This window comes from Coturnix japonica, chromosome 1 (assembly GCF_054131305.1).
Source record: "Coturnix japonica strain WE chromosome 1, WE-NBRP24, whole genome shotgun sequence".
Classification (NCBI taxonomy): Eukaryota; Metazoa; Chordata; class Aves; order Galliformes; family Phasianidae; genus Coturnix; species Coturnix japonica.
The window spans coordinates 63,476,460-63,495,599 of record NC_140663.1 but is presented as its reverse complement, the minus strand read 5'-3'; the positions used below and the strand labels follow the sequence as shown (position 1 = coordinate 63,495,599).

The 19,140-nt window shown below is 37.7% G+C and overlaps 1 protein-coding gene across 44 annotated transcripts in view; it reads left to right on the top strand.

Annotated features, from left to right (window-relative positions):
* Positions 1-19,140, top strand: part of PLEKHA5 (pleckstrin homology domain containing A5) — a 165,350-nt gene that overhangs the window by 119,748 nt on the left and 26,462 nt on the right. For 18 of the 44 annotated variants that reach the window (XR_004308041.2, XR_014944588.1, XR_014944587.1 and 15 more), the window contains 6 exons: positions 373-840; positions 4,706-5,174; positions 6,630-6,713; positions 9,205-9,324; positions 9,995-10,048; positions 15,403-15,483. Coding sequence is in view for 39 of the 44 variants with exons in the window: in XM_085542956.1 (XP_085399082.1) it covers positions 373-840; positions 4,706-5,174; positions 6,630-6,713; positions 9,205-9,324; positions 9,995-10,048; positions 15,403-15,483 (1,276 nt within the window). In the remaining 5 variants the exon portion in view is untranslated. Of the gene's footprint in view, positions 1-372; positions 841-4,705; positions 5,175-6,629; positions 6,714-9,204; positions 9,325-9,994; positions 10,049-15,334; positions 15,484-19,140 lie in introns of those variants that run through there. The other 26 variants (XM_085543041.1, XM_085543110.1, XM_085542993.1 and 23 more) reach the window with 11 other exon arrangements.

The window sequence follows — 19,140 nt, the reverse complement described above, 5'->3', positions numbered from 1 at the left end:
TGGGTTAACACGAAGCTTTTTTTAAAAAAATTGTCCTACCTTACAAATGTTTTTAAAATATCAAAGAAAGAGAAGCATGGAGAGTGTGGGGAAAGAAGGAGAGAGAAATATTTAGAAGCTGTCACTGATAAATGAGAAAATATGTCCCGTTTTTTTCTCTTGAATATAGTAGTTTAAGATATCTGGATGATGACCATTGAAATTAACCTGATAACCAGGAAAGAGATTCAATTATTATTATTATTATTGTTGTTGTTGTTGTTGTTGTTATTATTATTATTATTATTATTATTATTATTATTATTATTATTATTATTATTATTATTGTTATTATTATTAATGAATGTTTTCTTGATGTATATTCCTTTCTAGAGTTGAGAAGTTCACCACTGAAAATACACCACCTCGAGAGGCCAATAATATTTCAAACCATCGGGTGCTAATTAAGCCAGAGGCACAAAACAATCAGAAAAACAGAGAAGTGAACAAAAATGAAGAGAAGAAGGCTTTGGAAGCTGAAAAATATGGATTCCAGAAAGTTGGGCAAGATAAACCATTAACAAAAATTAACAGTGTGAAGCTAAATCCTTTGGGATCGGAATACAGGACTCTGCCCATAACCACAGTTCAGGCTGGACACTTCAGACCAGTTCATTTAAATGGAGCTGAGAATAAAGCTGTTGGTGTTGTCCTGGCAGACACTGGAGATGGAGGTCAGCACAATGCAATTCAGTCACATATGGAGTCTGAACGAGTTATGCAGAGAACTAATTCAATGCTGCAGTTGGAACAGTGGATTAAAATACAGAGAGGAAAAGGGCAAGAGGAGGAAGCAAGAGGGTAAGTAATTTTTTTTTTTAACTAGACTTTCTTATAAATAGTACTTAGGCATGTATCCTGGCTGCTTGCCTTTAATTTTCCCTCCCTGTCATGTAAATATTCTTATTGAGAACAATATTAAGTATTATGCACTGTTCTCTGTAAGAAGTGCCTGGATGCCTACTCAGAACACATTTAAAATTCACCTTTTATTAACGATGAATGATTATTAATAAGCTATTAAGAAATGGTCAGAAAATGTGACATCAATCATAAAAATTACTTTTCCATCTTAAAATCTGTCTTGTAAATGCCCTGTCCTTTATGTTTTGTATGACCAAATTCTAACAATATTTATCTAAAATGCTTCAAAAATATTCCAGTCAGTTTTAAAACTTAAACTATAATAAAGAGAGAGAGAGAAGCTTTACCTAAGAGTAAATCAGAGTAATCCAACTCACTTGATGCTTAAAGATTCTTTTTCTTGTGAAATTAAACATCTCCCAGTTCTAACATTGAGCTCAGGTGCATATTCTTGAAGCTTTGAAGTTGCACGTGAATGATTGACAATATTGAATCTTGTGCTGGTAGCAGTTACTCTTTCTGGCACTGTTTCCAGGCTGCCCTACAGACAAGCAGCTCTAGCAGTAAAATGTTTGAAAAATAATCATAAATATAGCATAGGATTAGAAATAATGGGGTGATATTAGCAGAGATGCTTTGAAGAACTGAACGATAGGAACTTCACATGTAGATAGATAGCAGAGCTAATGATAAAGCTGAATTCAGAAGATCTGTTTTCCCAGAATGTGAAATTATAGTTGGAGAATTCTTTGCAAAACAGCAAAAATGTGCAGTAGTTTGTCTTACACATGCCAAAACTGGTTGAAAGCTTCACCACTGCCTTTACTTTTTCATTAAATATAATTAGGAATAGTTAATGTGTTTTTTCATGAAGTGCTCATTGTAAGTAGTTTGCTCAAGCTTGAGTCTGCACTACAGAGAGTGAGTTGAACAACCTGCCATTTGTTTTATTGTGGATGCTTGCTTACTGAGAACTGAGAAAGTTCCTTGTTGCAATTAGATTTTTTTAATTGCACTGTAAAACTTGCATCCAAACGGTAGAAATTTGAAGAGCTGTGAGCAAGCCCGAAACCCAAACACTGATTTCATTGTAGCGGGAAGCACTATTAAGAATATTCTCTAATTAACAGTAATTTGTTACTGATGATAGAGAGTCTGCTTTAAGGGAAGCACTGATGGCACAAGCAGGCTTTGAGCTGCAACTCTGTAGAGAGATAAAAGCTTTAACAAGTCAACTCTTTGAAAGGGCAGATAATGGCAGGACAAGGGGGAATGGTTTTAAGTTGAAGGAGGGAAGGTTTAGGTTAAATATCAGGGGGAAGTTCTTTACCAACAGAGTGGTGAGGTGCTGGCACAGGCTGCCCCAAGAGGGTGTGGATGCACCATCCCTGGAGTGTTCAAGGCCAGGTTGGATGGGGCCCTGAGCAGCCTGGTCTGGTATTAAATGTGGAAGCTGGTGGCCCTGCCTGTGGCAGGAGGGTTGGAACTTAATGATTTTTGAGGTCCCTTCCAAACCAGGCCATTCTGTTTTTTGTGAAGCTGAAAAAGAATAGATGTTGTGCTGTCCCTTTCACTTCTGTGTGGAAGAGGCCTTAAGTAACCACCAGAATTTCTAATGCATAGTGATGTCTCTAAAATGTGTGAAGTTTTTTGGTTGGTTGGTTTGTTTGTTCATTCAGATTCTGGCAGGAGACAATGATCTGAGTGGAACTGAAGTTCATGGCTGAGTAGAGGGAAGCTCCAGTTTATGTTAAAGCTTGGGACAAGGGTCTGGTTAGGCTGAAATAAGATCTTTCTCAAATGTCTGAAACAGAGGAAGGGTTGCCTGGTACCAAGTGCATTGCTGAGAAGCTGCTAGCCCAAAGCTGGATCTCTGTCTTCCCACCATGCCCTAAGCAGTAAAAGCCTCCTGCTCAGAACTAGCTGTTCATTGTTGCATTGTCCCTCTTTGCTTGGTTCCCACATAAAGGTCAAATATTCTAGTCCAGTTGGTACTTTCATTCCTTAGGATGAAGGGATGTTTTGAGGTTTTGATCTGAAGGTACTGCTAAGTGTGAATACTTAGCCCCCAAAACTGCAGCAGCAGCCTCTTTCCCACATGGTCCAGCTCAAATACCAGAGCAAGTATTGCTGCCCAGCACCTCTGAGGGTGTTCTTAGTGAGTTTGTGAACTCATGTGAAGAACTCTTCTAATGCGAACACAGGTAGGGAGATATTTATGACAGTGGTATCTCGCAACCTCTCAGGCTGCATGACTGCTTAACTGCCTGTGCCTGGAGTAGTTTTTTAGGTTTGACTGGAAGGGCATTTACTACAAGTGGATCAATTTTAGTTATGGTTTGCCTATAAATGATGGATACATTATCCTCCTAGATGTTCTAGAATATAACGAGTTGTATGCAGACTTCAGATTTCTGTCTTTTCATATTAAGATCTTCATGTAGTTCTTGTTCACACCGCGATATTTAAAGGCGTCAGCAGGATTGTAGCGTCCATTCAATTAATGAAATAGAGGGGGGAGCTTTACTGAAACAAGTTCATCTAGCTACTGGCTGCCTTCATGACAAAATCAGACTTCACTATGCTCATTTGTGAATAACTAAAACAATGTTGTGAAAGTTATAAGAGGGACCCAAAAATGTCTCGGATGTTGTTTTTCTAATATGGAGATGGAGAAGAGCCCTTAGCATCAATTATATATTATATAAAGAAATGTAGAGTCAGGTAAGCAGATTTTGCAGTGAGAGAACAGGATTAAGAGTCATTTTCGGTGAGAATAAAAAGCAATCCAATCTATAAAATGGGGATAATACTTTCTGAACTCTTGGAAAGATTCAGAATCTGTCACAGACTTTGTATGTAAAGATATTTAACACAGTTTTCATCTCCAAAAAGATACAAGGGATTATAAATACTCAGCTATATTCAGTGAAAAGTGGTTTTCTTTTTTCTTTTTCTATTTTTACCATCATCAGTTTCCTTAACAATTATTTCATAAGGATCTAATACCCATAGAGCATCACCATTTGCTGTACATCATTTCTTTAATGTGTTTGTTGCACCGAAGCTGCTCAGAGCTGACTTCAGACTCTGATGATGCCTTTCAGGTTCCAGGGTTTCTATTTGAGTTGGGTTTACTGAGGCGTAGCTGGAAGCTGCTGCCCTCTGATGGCTGCATTGTGTTCAGCTTGAGATAGATTTTGTCTTCAAGCCAGCATCTCTCAGCAGCAAATGGCTTTAAGTGGTGCACATCAGAATTTGACATAAGGTCTGAATGAACCGATACTTATGACCTCAGTTTTGTCCTCTGTCAATAATTGCTATTCTCCCTTAATCTGCTATTGCAAATTCTTGTTGTTTTTTTCCTAACTGCTTAATTCTAATTAAGAGGCAACGGGAGATTTCTTCACTTTTGAAAAAGAGAGCATTTAAGAAGAACTCATGTTTGGAACAGTATAGAAATTCTGAGGCTAAAAACTTGGTCCTATCTAGCGTGTAGGCCAGGTTTGATCTATAATTGGCATTAATAAGTGGTTAAACTGGTGAAAAGATGACATTTGGATTAAATTGTCAAGCAGTTAATCTGAGGTAAGATCCAGTTTCTGCTGCTGTGGTGCTGAAAAATCTTGATATCATTTGAAATATCTTGATTTTTCTCCCACGTTTTTAAAATGACAGTGCTCAGAAATGATAAGAGCTGGCTGGATAAATCTAATCAGTATTGAATAACTTTTTATTGCCATAATTTTAATGTAAACTAAGATAATATACAAATATACTAACTAAAATACTTACGTTTCAGTATAATCTCATATCAGACGTTACCAAGAAACATGCCAAGCCATCGACCTCAAGCTTTACCCCGGTACCCAGAAGGATACAGAACGCTGCCTCGAAACAGCAAAGCAAGGCCAGAGAGCCTCTGCAGCGTGACACCATCAGCCTACGACAGAGCCATAGGACCTGTGACAGCTGAAGAAAAACGAAGGTCAATGCGTGATGACACGATGTGGCAGCTCTACGAGTGGCAGCAACGTCAGTTTTACAATAAGCAAACGACTCTTACTAGGCACAGTACTTTAAGTAGCCCAAAAACGATGATCAACATTGCTGATCAGACGATGCATTCAATTCCCACCTCGCCTTCTCATGGTTCAATAGCAGGTTTCCAAGGATATTCCCCACAGCGGACCTACAGATCAGAAGTGTCATCACCAGTGCAAAGAGGAGATGTGACTATCGATCGGAGACACAGAGCACATCATGCTAAGGTAAAATACACGTTCTTATAGTTAAAAATCTTATTTGCAGGAATTTTTAGAAAGTATGCCATTCATGTTTTGTTGTACCCTCCTATATTTTATTGAAAAGGAGATTAAATTGCATTGCTCCCTTCATGGAGAAAGTCTTGATTTAGAAAAGCATTTAACTCTATACGTTGTAAAAGATATTGTAATATGTTGCAGAAAAACATGTGGTCCTAATATTGCTGTCCATTAGGTTACATTTATCTAAAACAGAATTGTATGCTGTGTGTGTAGAAAGCATTCTCCCTTCTAGCTTTTCTAGCTGGAACTCCAAGAGAACTGAAAGTCCTGCATTTCTTTCCACTTATTACTGTCTATTCTTCAACCACAATTTTGGCTGCCTTGGGTTCCAACAGAAAATTGAGGGTAGACATTCCTTTGGATGCTTGGAGTTATTAGGGTGATCACTAAAGAAAACTGGAGTCTGCACAAAGCCTTTGCACCTGACTAGCATAAACGTCATCATCAGTGAAAGAGAAACTAAAAACCTGAGTGCCAAGGAAATATGTAAAATCAGAATATAGTTTCCTAGAGTTGACTGTGTAAAATACTACTGAAGCTTTTTGCTAAATCATTAGCTCACGTGTCCTTATGATTTCAGTCCCTGTCAACAAAGAAGTGTGTTCTGGCAAAAGGTTTCAATTCTGCTGAAAATCTAATAATTCTTCTCCCAAATCTGAGAAGTATTACTAAGATCAGTGCTGCAGAGCATGTGCTTATATGACATTTCAGCTATGTTTTGCTTTCAGGTATTTTTCCATCTGTAATATTTTGTGCTAGTAATTATTTTCATGCTCAGCGTCTTTTATACAAGACTCCTGTTCTTCGGTTTTCATGCCATTCAGTTTGTACTTAGAATCATAGAATGGCCTGGGTTGAAAAGGACCACAATGACCATCTAGTTTCAACCCCCCTGCTATGTACCAGTTCTCCAACCACTGGACCAGGCTGCCCAGAGCCACATCCAGCCTACTTTAGTTATACAGCTGACCATTCCTATGAGCTTAAAAACAGAAACCTGTTTCTTCAGAGGTAGATGGTTAGGAGGCTGGCTGTATAAAATCATTAGAGTAAACCTAAGCTTTAAACCAGCTCATCTATGTAAAGATCTTAGAGATTTTAAACAACTTGTTATGATAGTTGAAAACAAAAATTGTTCATTCCATAATATCAGTGTGGCAACAATTATAAGAACTATTAATGATGTGAACAATGAAATCTGGGGTATTTCTGAAATTTAGAGGTAGCCTACTCAGGTGTCAGACATGGTAGGTCAGGAGAGAAGACAACTGGCCAAAGCTTCCCAAAAATACAGCAGATCTGTCATGAGAATGTATTTGGCTTAACTTTTTTCAGCACATAATAGCTGTTGAGATTTTAGGTAACTGTGGATCACACTGCAATTTTGTTTTTGTACAGCATGTCTATATGCCTGACAGAAGGTCAATGCCGGCAGTTCTAAGTTTACAGCCTGTTACTCCTCAGAGCCTCCAAGGCAAAACAGTGAGTCGTATTTTTTATTTGGTGCATCTTATTTATTAGAACCATTTTTTAAGTATAAAGAGGCAATGCTGAAGTCCGTGTCTGTTCAAAGCTTACATTAAATATAACCTTTATTTTAATGAGCAGGGATTTTCTAAAGCTACTAAAAAGGTGGTTAAATTGTATTCTGAGAATGTCCTGTACTCAATGAGTCCAGATTTTCTTTCTGAAAGAAGGATTTTTTTTTAAATTGTCTGTGATACATTCCACCTCTTCGCAGACATTTCTGTTTCACAGAACACTTCTTCCTCCAATTCTTACTAAGAAAATCATACAAATAAAAGTTTCCTTTCTTGGATATTTTAAGGATACTAAAACCACTTTTGGAATAATGACGTCCTTTCTCACATCCCCTGTTTTTCTGTAATGGAGTCGAAACTCTCACCATAGGTATTTCATCAAAATAATGTTAGTGGATACGGTCCAGCTCCCTAACTGAAACATGACCCTTGGCTAAGATTGTCCTAAATTCATTAGATTGCTTTGGCAGTTTTGATCTCTTTTCTGTAATCTTTCTGAGGTATTTATGAATTAAGACTAAAGGTTGTGAATCAAACTGAGGGCAACAGCTCCCCAGTTAATCCTTCTACTGCCTAGACTGCTGTTTCTTGCACTTCCCAGCATGTATCCCTGGCATCTTCAGCAACTTCAGGGGTGGCCTTTGGCAGCTGGTGCCTTATCTCCACGCCTTATTTCCCGCAGACGCTTCTTTGGGTTCTTGGCCCATTCAGCTTTCATGGGCTGGGCTGCTGGAGCTGAGCTGATGATAAGCAGGGTAGGGGACAAGGAGGTCCAAGCTTCTGCCTGTACAAAACAGAAGCACTGCCCACAACACATGTGTTACAGGGTCCAGAAGGAGGAAACCTGCAGATAGCTCTTTAAGCAAACACTTGAGTTTTGTATGTTGCAAGAGTGCCAAGAGTTATATCAAAAGCACAACATTGGCAGCAAAGACAAAATTGTTTGCAGTGCTATGAAAGTCTAGCACTCCCATATAGAAAAAGAAAATGCTTGCAAATGTTGTATTTAAATACTGTCAGTAAGTTTATTGTTAATACACTAAAACTGAGCTTTTGCAAGCCGTATCAAGAAAAAGTTTGATCTTGAAAATAAATTGGTTTGTTATTCCTCTTGTTCAAAGACGTTACTTCCAATTCTGTTGTTTTTAAAATCAAAATTCCTGAAATCTGAACATCTGAAATCCAGATATTTTAAAAGTAGTAGAAGGGTAAGATTGACCATCGGGCACCTTGACTTTGGTGCTGGTTTTCCTTCAAAACAAATGGTTTTGACAGCGGAAGCGATGTGGAAATACCTTGCTCCCCCTTGTGGGTGTTGCGGGACAGGCTCACAACAGTGCCGTGCTTATCCTCAGATATTTTTTTTCTTACTACATTCTAAGAAGCTGGTATTTGGTTTTCAGTAATTTAACACTTTGGTCTTTGGAGCCTAGTTCTGTACTTCCTTGCTTTGGGGAAACTCTGAGACTGGGGAAGAGAGCAAGCAGGTTTCTGGGGTTGTGTTTTGCATTTTTTTTAAGCTCCCAGAACGTGTAAGTAAATCAAAACGTTGGATGGATATCTAACCTCTTGTAAGACTTAGTTCTGGAGAAGTGTAAGAAACAGAAGCAAACAAGAATGTAACATCTACTTGTGATGTCAAGAGTGTTTTATTTTCTTTCAAGTGTTGCTAATAGAAGTGGTTCTCAGGAAAGGCTCAGGTAGCTTTTTCCAAATTGACCTAAACCACTCTGTGTAGAATTACCTGAAAAGTACCCATTTGAGTGTGATTCTATTCACTGGGTTTTAAATACTGTGCTCTATCCCTTCCTGAGGCAGTACTGTACATCTCAGTCATAAAAATCAGTGCCTCAGACCTGTGGAAGGAAAGAAGGAAAACTTTTTTTGGCCTGCTTATGGAGTTTTATTTTGTCAAAAATGTTTGCTCCTGACATAGTTCAGCTATCCCATGGGCTTTCGTTTGTTTTTACATTTAATCGTGACATAGAAATATGAAGAATTAAAGTTTCTTGGGGGCACTTTTTATTTTTCCACTAAGCTCAAATGGTTGTACAGATAATAACATCCTAAGGGTTGGAATTATATCCCCCTTCACTTAAGTCAGAATCATCAATTTGATATGCATGTCAAAAAGTTTGAGGGCCACACAGACATCCTTCTGTAAAATGCCTACTTTTTTTTGTCCCATATTCAGAAAGTTGCAATTTTTATGGCATATGCGGTATCAATTGCTACTCGAGTAGCTGAAACTTTACCCTTTGTTCCATATTTGAAAATGGTCAATTTGGGAAAAAATGGTATATCTTTTGTTGTATCTCTATAAAAAAGTTATTGTGAGAAAGATGTAAGAAGCCTTATTTTAATTAAGTGTTGTTTAGGATACCAATTAACCTTTTTTCTACTCTTTGGCTTCTCATACTGCACTCCCTCAGCCAGAGGAGCTCACGCTGCTGCTAATAAAGCTGAGACGGCAGCAAGCTGAACTGAGTAGTATCCGGGAACACACACTAGCACAGCTCATGCAACTAAAACTTGAGGCCAACAGCCCAAAGGTCAGCTATAAAGCAATGTGTGTCGTGTACCATTCTCACTAACTTTTAGTTATTCATTAATCAGTTTGCATTTTACCCATAGTTTAAGATTCTCTGTCTGCTGTGGGTGTAGAATAGAGTGTGGTTTTCTATACTGTGTTCTGCTATATATAAGCCTTGGAGGTCTTAGCTGATAGCTTTTTGATATTAGCTGAATTTAAATGATGTAGGAATATTTTTAAATATGTTGTCGTTTAGAGTTGCAGGCTTTTCACCAACTGTTATAAGCAAAAATAGCAGTAAAAGATGGTGAGATTAATCTGTTGTTTATATTGTATCGTATCAAATATGATCTTACTGCAATCTGTCTAAAGTATTAGGACATTTAAAACAGATTTATCAAAGAGTTTATAGATTCTTGCTTAATCAAATACAGTAGACATTTCACATGAGCATTCTGTATTCTATGTGTAGAACCAAAACGTAATATAGTAGTTCATAGGGCATTTCATGACAAAATTTTATCACTTCTCTTTAGAGATCAAAACTTAACGTGTCACAAAAAGGCAAAAGTAACATTATATTTCTGTGTTAAACAGTTCACTGTCTAGTTCACACCTTTAAAAGCTCTTTTCATGCATTCTGCACCTTTCTGTCCCTTTCCTTTTTTCCTCTAACTGCTGCCTGCTAGAGTGAGATTCTTTCGCATCACCTTCAAAGGAATGCCATATATTTGGATCATCAGGTGGGATTTGCAGTTTTCTTGTGTGCTTACATTTCTTAATGACTTTTGCCTGCTCCTATCAAGCTGGAAATACTTGGGAAGAAGGATTTTCAGTGATTTTCATAAAGTTGGGTATTTAATACGTGCCCATTTTAGGTTTCACATATTATCTTAGTTTATTACAGACTTGACACACAATGAAAAAAGTAAACTGAAATTCTACAGAATACAACAGCCATTTTCCAGTTATTTTTTTTTCTATTCTTCATGTCCTTCCTATAATAACACTGACTGCAGCATTTTACCAGCATTAACAAAAGTGAAACTGTGTTTTCAAGCTCATGTGATACACGTGCAGTTTATAAAATTAGTATTCTGATTATTTTACTTGCCAAATTAAGAATAATTAGATGTTTCTGCAGGACATAAAATGAGAGGGAGATCAAACTTAGAATCGTAGAGTGGCCTGGGTAGAAAAAGACCACAATGGTCACCTTATTTCAACCCCCCTGCTATGTGCAGGGTCACCACCCACCACACCAGGCTGCCCAGAGCCACATCCAGCCTGGCCTTGAATGCCTCCAGGGATGGGGCATCCACAACCTCCTTGGGCCACCACCTCCTCCTCTGTGTGAAAAACTTCAATATCTAACCTAAACCTCCCCTGTCTCAGTCTAAAACTATTCTCCGTTTGTCACATATAAAAAGGTTTTAAATCATAGCTTAGAAAATATTTTTTTTTTTCTTTTACTCCGTTGCTTCTTAAAGATTTATATGAGAATAAGATTTGTATAACTTCTGTTAATGTTTGGAGTAAGAATATAATTCTGTCTTCGACAATGTACTTTACTGCCAGGGGAATAATTGTGATACCGCATTCCTCTTTTTATGGCTTTGTTACGTGGTCAAATGGGACTCGTTTGCAAGTTGTATTTGAGAAGTTTTTAAATGGTAAAATTTGAACAGAACATAGAAAATCACAAGAACTTAAAGTAGCCAACTAGATGACTGTTAGTTAAAAACATGGAAGTCTCTGGAGCATTTTATAATATTCTTTCTCCTAATTACATTTTTTGCCATTACACTTAAGCCAGTGACTTCATCTTCCTCTGATCTTTTGGAATTAAGGTATAAATAGTGACCAATCCCATAAGATCTGCATTTCTAAACATTTTAACCTTGTTCAAGGAGCTGCAGGAGGTCTATAAGTAGGAGAAAAACATTCTATCTAATTGCTGAATTTAGCAAGTGTATTTCATCCAACTCAAATATTTCCAGCTTATGATGTTTTGGAATAAGAAAATAATTCTGTCTTCAAAAATATAACTCATTGCTGAGGAAGAACAACTGGCTGTGAAATCTGAAACAGTGTGCCACACTGTTACCTGATCAGCCAAGCTTGTCAATATAATACGCAGGGTAAAGAGGAGAGAATGGCCTTTGTATAATATGTAAAGCAGTACAAAGGATTTTCTTTTTGCGTGCCTCAGATGAAATTTATGAATGTAATGTGATACAGTGTTATTAATAAAGTGCCAAAATCTCATGAACATGTCATAATTGCCTTTTCCAAGGATGCAAAAAATTCAGTACTTCTTACCTACAAAATCATTAACAAGTCAAAAATACACTCATCTTAAAATCATGGAAGAGCAGATTGGAATATTTGTCCTAGTTTCTCATCAGTTTTTCCTCTTTTCCATGTATTAGTATTACACTGTCATCCACTTGCATTAAATAAATCTTCCCGGGAGTTTTTTTGCTTTAGGGCTAGTGTCTCATTTATGTCTTTTTATTATTTTGTCCATTACCAATTTCTCCTTTATGTTTGAAAGAAAAGACCCATGTTTCTCTTAGTCTGAGGCCTTTCCTCCTCATTATCTGCATCTGTAACCGACTTGCGTTATCACTCGCTTTGAATTTTAAAAGCCCAATGTACATAAACAAAAATTACCACTCCCTATTCATATTTAATCTCTGAAAATAGAACTAAACCCTGTCTTCCTAGAGTATTTGGTGGAATTCCAGTCCTATTATCTTCAGCTCTCACACTGTAGTCACAAAGAATGCAATACTTGCAGTGCTGTACGCAGCATTAATTAGCAAGTTCCTTCTCAGGTCACACAGAGGAATTTTCAGAAAGGCAGAAGTTCATGCATAGAGACACTGAGTTATATTGTTGCAGTAAGTTGTTTGTCTGCTGGTTAGGTGGCATTCTTATCAAAACTCAAGAACGTCCCATACCATTTCATAAGCCTTGCTCTTTTTTTAGTAGAGCTGTTTCCCCTTGAGATGCTTGGAAATTCTTATGTTACACTTTTTGGTGTTTTTCTATTATGCTTTGAGAATTTTTGTTGTTGTTGTTGGGGTTCAGGGCTGGGGGGGAAGACTGAGGAGGCTGATGCACATATACCCATCCATGTTGTTTTTTCGATGTCTTACAGCCAAGAGAATTATTGTAGCCTTTTCTTCAAGTGAGGTTTTGAACCACTCTGCTGCATTAAGCTTCCTGGAGAGGCAGGAGAGAGTTCGGTTTTCCTTTTAGGAAGCAGTTATTTGGATATAGCTAGCACTCCAGGCAATGCTGATTTGTCTGTCAGCGTGTGACATGTTAAGAGGACAAATACAATTTCTGTCTTATGCATTACAAAATGTTAAGGGGTTGCTTTTTGTGAATTACTAAATCTAAGCCATCAGTCTCTTTACTGGATGAATTTGTACCCAGTAATTACAATAACAGCAACAGAAAGCAGGAACATATTTTTTAGATAAAAGCTAGACATGCTGCTTTTTCTCCTTTGTCAATACAGCCATGGCAGGAGGTCCCACTTGAAGCTCTCTGTTAGTACGGAAGATTCAGCAAACTGGTCTTTGAACACATGTTTTGATTTCACATTGCTACTAAAACTTTTCTTTGGCTCAAAAACCCCTCACTTCTGAGCTGAAGTTATCACTGTGAAATTCTGTGTGCGTGTGTGTGTGTGTGTGTGTGTGCACGTTGTTGTAAATCTCATCATATCCCAGTCTGGTTTGTCACAGTGTAAGTTCTATACATTATTTTTATTCTTTTTGTTGAGGCTCTTCATGTGGATGGCTTAAGTGTTAAATTGTTTGTATATTTCATATATTTATTTCTCTTTTGCTGATAGTTTTTTTATTTTTTTTTTTTTTTAGTTTCTTTTAGTTTTTAAAGGGTGCATAAAGATAAACAGAACTTGAACAAGAAGTTGTCAAATAGAGGAGTGCAGGTTCAGTAGCCAGCATCCCTGTTGTCTTGATGTTTTTCTCCTGTTTTCTCCTCTTCATCACCTTTTTTCAGAGATGATGAAGATAGTTCTGGAAAAAGGGAGTAAATTAGAGGAGGGTGGAATAGTGCAATGGCAATCTGAGCACAGACTTATGCCACCCATAGCACATGTTCTTATCTCATTGGCTAGGTCATCTGTCATGGTGGGGAGCTGCTATTGCAGCCAATGGCTGCCACCAGAACAGCACATGCTGCAGTGTCATCTGTGCTGGGTGTTACCATAGCATGGGAAAGAATTTAGGAAGAGGAAGGAAAAAAAAATGTCAGTGTCTTGGCATTGCAGTTTAAAACATAAAACACCTGCTCAAATGCTATCTTGTAAGTCATATAAGTGTTCGTGTGTCATATGTCAAGGAGGTATCTTTACATCGTTTCCAAATGATGAGAAAGCTTGCATGTAATGCATCAGAAAAGAGAAAAGGAAAGATGAAGTGTCTGGGGAGAAACAGCAACGGAGAAAACTAAGGCTGCTGGATGTGTTGCTTTGTGTCATCAGGCAGCTCGTACTTCAGTTTGCTTATGTGTAAGGAAAATCTTAATTCCAATTTTTAGATATTTTTGTGATATCTTTAACCGGAGAGAAAACAAATGTATGACAGGATTTAAAACATGTCCTTTACTGTACAGGAATTTAAAAAGCAAATTTTATTTCAATGAGAGAAAAATAAGGTGTGTTTCTGTTATGAGCATGCAAACATTTTTCCTTGACCTACTAGAAGTTTCTTCCGTGTGATTAGTGTCCAGTTTTTGTTTGAGAGTGGCCTCATGATAACACTTTAAGAGCACAAAACAGGCATTCTCTTTGCCTTTGGGCATGGGACTTGCTGTTGTGACCCATGGCTCTCTGTTTTACTCTGCCAGTTCTTCTGTACAGGTTTTCCTGCCTGTGCTGACATCAGTTAACAGAAGGGTTGATGCATTTTCTCTCATGAATATTAAACAGTCTAACAGTTGGATTTAAAGTAAAGGAAGAACAACTTCTTGTATCAGTTCTCATTTTCTGTTTATGCAATGCTGTAGAATATGGAGCAAATAGGAGGAGTTTGCTTGCTTTTTGTTCCTGCCATACACAAACAAACAGAGCATCATCAGCTTGCTTACTGAGATAAGATACTCTATTGGGTAATTAACTTACCAGCTGAACTCAACTATGTTTAACAAAACAACAACAACAACAACAAAAATAAGTCTTGTATCTATGACAACAAAAACATCTTTCCTATGAGGAGGAAAAAAAAAAGATAGTTCAAGTGACTTTTCAGTTTCTTTAGGAGATGAAAATTAGAAGGTTTTGTTTTTGTTTTTTTTTTTTTTGTACTTTTTCACTTACTGTTAGGAAGGTCTATTTTTAAATTAAAAACAATCCCTACTATGTTTTGCATACTTTGTGGAAGCCCTCAGTTATTACTGTAGTGATCCACAGATCTGTTTTTTACATTAACAAACATGACAGTAAATACAAATCAGTACAGAAGATGCTTGACCAGCTCAGAAATGTAAAACTCAATATAGTTTCACATCCATATATGAGGATGGATAAATGAAATGGTCAGTGATTCAAAGTTCCGGAGTATATCAAACAATTCAGTCTATAAAGGCATTCTGTGGTATGTGAACAAAAATCTGAGCCTTGCTTATGTATTCTGAAGGAATGCGTTTATCTATTTGACATACACTGAGTTACTAAAACTATAATTTCAAAGGTTTTCTGATAAAGGTTTGAGTGTTCCTACTGCATAACCTGATATGTATCATTACCATATCTTGCAAAGCCAGACGTATTTTAAGAATGTTAAGGATTTTTTAAAAGGGAAAGGTTTGTTCAATTAATATTTCATTGGTTTTGAGTGGTTTTATGTGGTTTTGGTACATTTGTTTGATACCATTAAATTTTTCAGATGTCTGATATTACTGAATGATGGAATATATAAAAAGCATGGGGAAAAATGTAATCTACTGTATTATTAGAAAAAAATTAAAGTAGAGGCTATATTTTACAGTGTCGTCTTTCAAATCTAGCCATGCTGTAAACTGATGTTTGCTGTATGCTCCTCCTGATTTGAAATAGATGAAAGAGAATGAACCTTTAATCACCATGGTTCACACTATGATTGAGAACTCGGCGCTAAGACCGCAACTGTACCAGCAAGTAAGGTCTCGGATAGTGAATGAAATTGCTTTATCATCTGCGAAAATTTTCCTTAGCGACAGTTTTGGTTGTTCCTCAGATTTCTTCATAACATTGGTGTTTCTCTTATTTGCTTTGGAAAACCACGAGTCATCCATGCTTTACAAAACGCTGCAATATCGTTAGCATGGCTTCCGCTGCGTTTTTGTTGTTAAGTATTAAATGTACCCCTTCAAATAACTCTGTCTGGACTACTGAATTAGTTGGTGTCTTACGCAGCTGTCCAGTAAATTCATGAAACTTCCAATAAGCTTCCAACATCTGTCCTAGCATGATCCTATGCTATTAGTGTTCAAAGGTGCTTCTTTCTTTTTTTGACCACTACAAAAGCATGTGAGTGGCGTTTACTGGTCATTTCTGGCAATTTTGTTTCATTCTAGGAAGTGGATTTACAGGTTTTTGGTTGCACCTTCCAAGCCTTTAGCCACTGAAGAAAGGAAGGATCAAAATTACTTTGATCTGGGGACTGTAAATCCAAAAGGCAGTGTCTGTTAATAAAGTCACAGCAGACTTAACAGTGCGCACTTACAGAGTGTCTAGTGACGGCTGTAAACGGTAAGATGGAAGACGAATCCAAAATGTGAATGGAAATATTGCCTGAGCATTGAGACCTGCATTAACTTATGAGCATGGCCAATACGTTATCTGTTGGCACTGCAGTGTCTTAGGCGTGCTGGAGCTTAGTTCAGTAGCTCATGTCACATCAAGGAATGTTTTAGAAGCTTTTATCCACAACTGGTACAAAGATGTTGTTCTCATTTAAATGATGGTGGTATTTTACTGTAGATAAAGCGTGCAGTTCTGGCTGCCAGTTGGAAGTGAGTGTCTGAGGGACTCTCTTGTGAGCTAAAATACAGGTGCGTAGTTCACAGACAATGAGAGGTTCTGTGCTGTAAGTCATTCACTGGTATTTAGTGCTTTGTCGTGTTTTTAAAGAAACATGCTAAAGCTTAGTTTCACAGTTTTGGTTTTGGAAGTCAACTCCATCTTGTAGGTTTGCCTGTGATTCAGAAAAGATCCATCTCAGCTTTCTGAAAGAAGTTGGGTTGGTCCGATTTGTGCTCCCATGTGCAAAACAGGAGCTCTAACATGGAACCTGAAGGGACCATTTGGAGAGGAATGAGAAAAGTATGGTGCCTTCAAGTCCAAAATAAAGGTGATTTTGCTGTTATTTATTTATTTTTAAGAAGTTTGGCCATTACAAACTTTTTTAAAGCAAATCACTTTTCTGTTTTAGACTATGTAAGAGAAATAAGTCAGTGTCATACAATGAACAGGAGTGCTTTGGATCTATCAGAGTGAACTAACTCAGCATGTACTGTTGACCTAGATGCAGTGGAGGTGTAGCTGTGCCTGGGCTGGTCTACCTGGCTCCTTAGGAACACCACTGAAGTCAGAGTGCTTCTTATTGAAGCTCTCCTGCCATCTATGGCATTGCTAAACAGCACTGCAGATATGCCCAGTCTTTCTTGCTTGACACTGAATAAGGACCTTTTTTGACATTCTTGTCAGAGAAACAGTGAACCTGAAGGATCATGAAGATTAAATAACCTTTTGTCATCAGAAACGTGGTCTGCTAAGATCAGAGCATTTGCAGTGTTGGCAGGGTTGTTCAGGAGAACTCATGTGTTGCATAAATAGGAGAAGAGCAAGACCTGCTTTCATAGCCAAAATACTGCATTAACTGACTTCCTGGAAAGGATAAAAACAAAGTGGAGTTTCACAGCCTAATTAGCCTTCTAAATGTTTGCAAGGCACAGTTAACATCTTAAAATTCTGGCATTGTATTGGGAAGCTTAAGCAACATTCAGTTTTTAATTTGAATAACAAATTGTTTTCACCAATCATCTTTGGCAGTACAGTTTGAAAGAAGTAAAAACAACTGGGAGAAGCCTCGTGTAAGTGACTTAAACCTGTTTTGCTGTCAAGTTGAACTAGTCTTTGATGAGTACAGACATTCAAGCAGGTGCAGAAAGGATCTTTGCTTAAGTTTATTCAGATCGATTTTATGACTTAACGTATTCACAGTTAGGCAAAGGAGAGCAAGAAATGCTCATGTTTAAATAGGAATTAACCTTTGCTTCTCCTTTTTTTGTAATGATTAACGGCTCTTGAGTAAAATAGATAAAAATTATGCTATTCCAAATGTCTTATTTAAAAGACGTTTTTACTGTGATTGTTCATCTGTCCCATACAGGCCTTTTGTAGCCTGAACCCACTTCTACCTCTATTTTTTATTATATACATATATTTTTGCTTCTTTCTAGTGCTAGATGCAGAGTGTTAATGCTCTTTCCTAAAGTGGAATCTGCTGAATTAAAAGAGGAATTATCCTCAGTTCCTTTCATGTGTGTGAGGTTACTAATGGGAGGAAAATAAAAATGTGAGAGGAGAAAGCTGACGTGTGTCTTTACTTGAATATTTGATCTCAATGCACAAAAAACACAAATAAAACTAGACCTGGATTTTATGAAGATAAGGAGATCTTGTTTGTGGCATGCCGATTCTTTTTGTCACTGTTATTTAACCAGAATCACAGAACTGTAGGGGTTGGAAGGGACCTCCAGAGATCATCGAGTCCAACCCCCCTGCCAAAGCAGGCTCCCTACACCACATCACACAGGTAGGCGTCCAGGCGGGTCTTGAATATCTCCAGAGAAGGAGACTCCACAACCCCCCTGGGCAGCCTGTTCCAGTGCTCCGTCACCCTCACTGTAAAGAAGTATTTCTCAGGTTTTGTTATGAATGCATGTGTTGATTGTAATTTAGTTGAAAACCTGTCATTCCCAATTTGTATTTCAAATATGAAATCTGCTGCATTAGACCAGTTTGGAGGAGAATGCTGTGGGTTAAGTGCCTATTTGTGTTGCTTCCCAATTGGAAGTACTGGAGGGGGAAGCAAACAAAATAAAACAACCTCTTGGAAGCCTGACTTTAACATCATGTTCCCTACAGCATGCCCTGTATTTTGTCCTTTTTCATTCTTCTAAGTGCCATAATTTTGCAGAGATATTAGCATGTATTCAGGTTGTGAAATGTAATTACTGAGTCAAAACCGTTAGTGGAATCTGGCAACAGTAATGCCTTTACTTGAATGTCTTAAATATTGGGTGCTTAAATAGGTCTCACCCCTCATGTCTCAAGAGGGAGATTTGCCTAATCTACATTTATTTGAAAAGATGGTTCCCACTAAAGACGTTTTGTAGCATCCATCAGGGTGGTCTTGTGACTCATTTGATCTCAGTTTTTGACAGAAATGATGCCTAACAAAGTATATGACAGCTAATTGTCTAGGAAGTTACATTTAACAATGTGAAATGGTTAAATTGTGCTGTGTATGCCCATTCACAGTGGAGATCATAGAACACGAACTAGGCATTTAAATCGATTGGACTGGCTTATCAACAGCAGTTATATCCTGTTAAGGTTGCTTTTCTTTTTCACATGCAAGCTATGCATTTGGCTGAGCTATGTGCAGTTTGCCCTACAGAAATGCTGAGTTCTGTTTGGAGGTATTCAAGATGCTGCTACTTAGCGTCAGCATGCAGCGTATTTCAGTGCAGTTGGTTTCAGGCAAGGTCTTCATATACGAGCATAGAAATGTAGAGGAAAACCGTA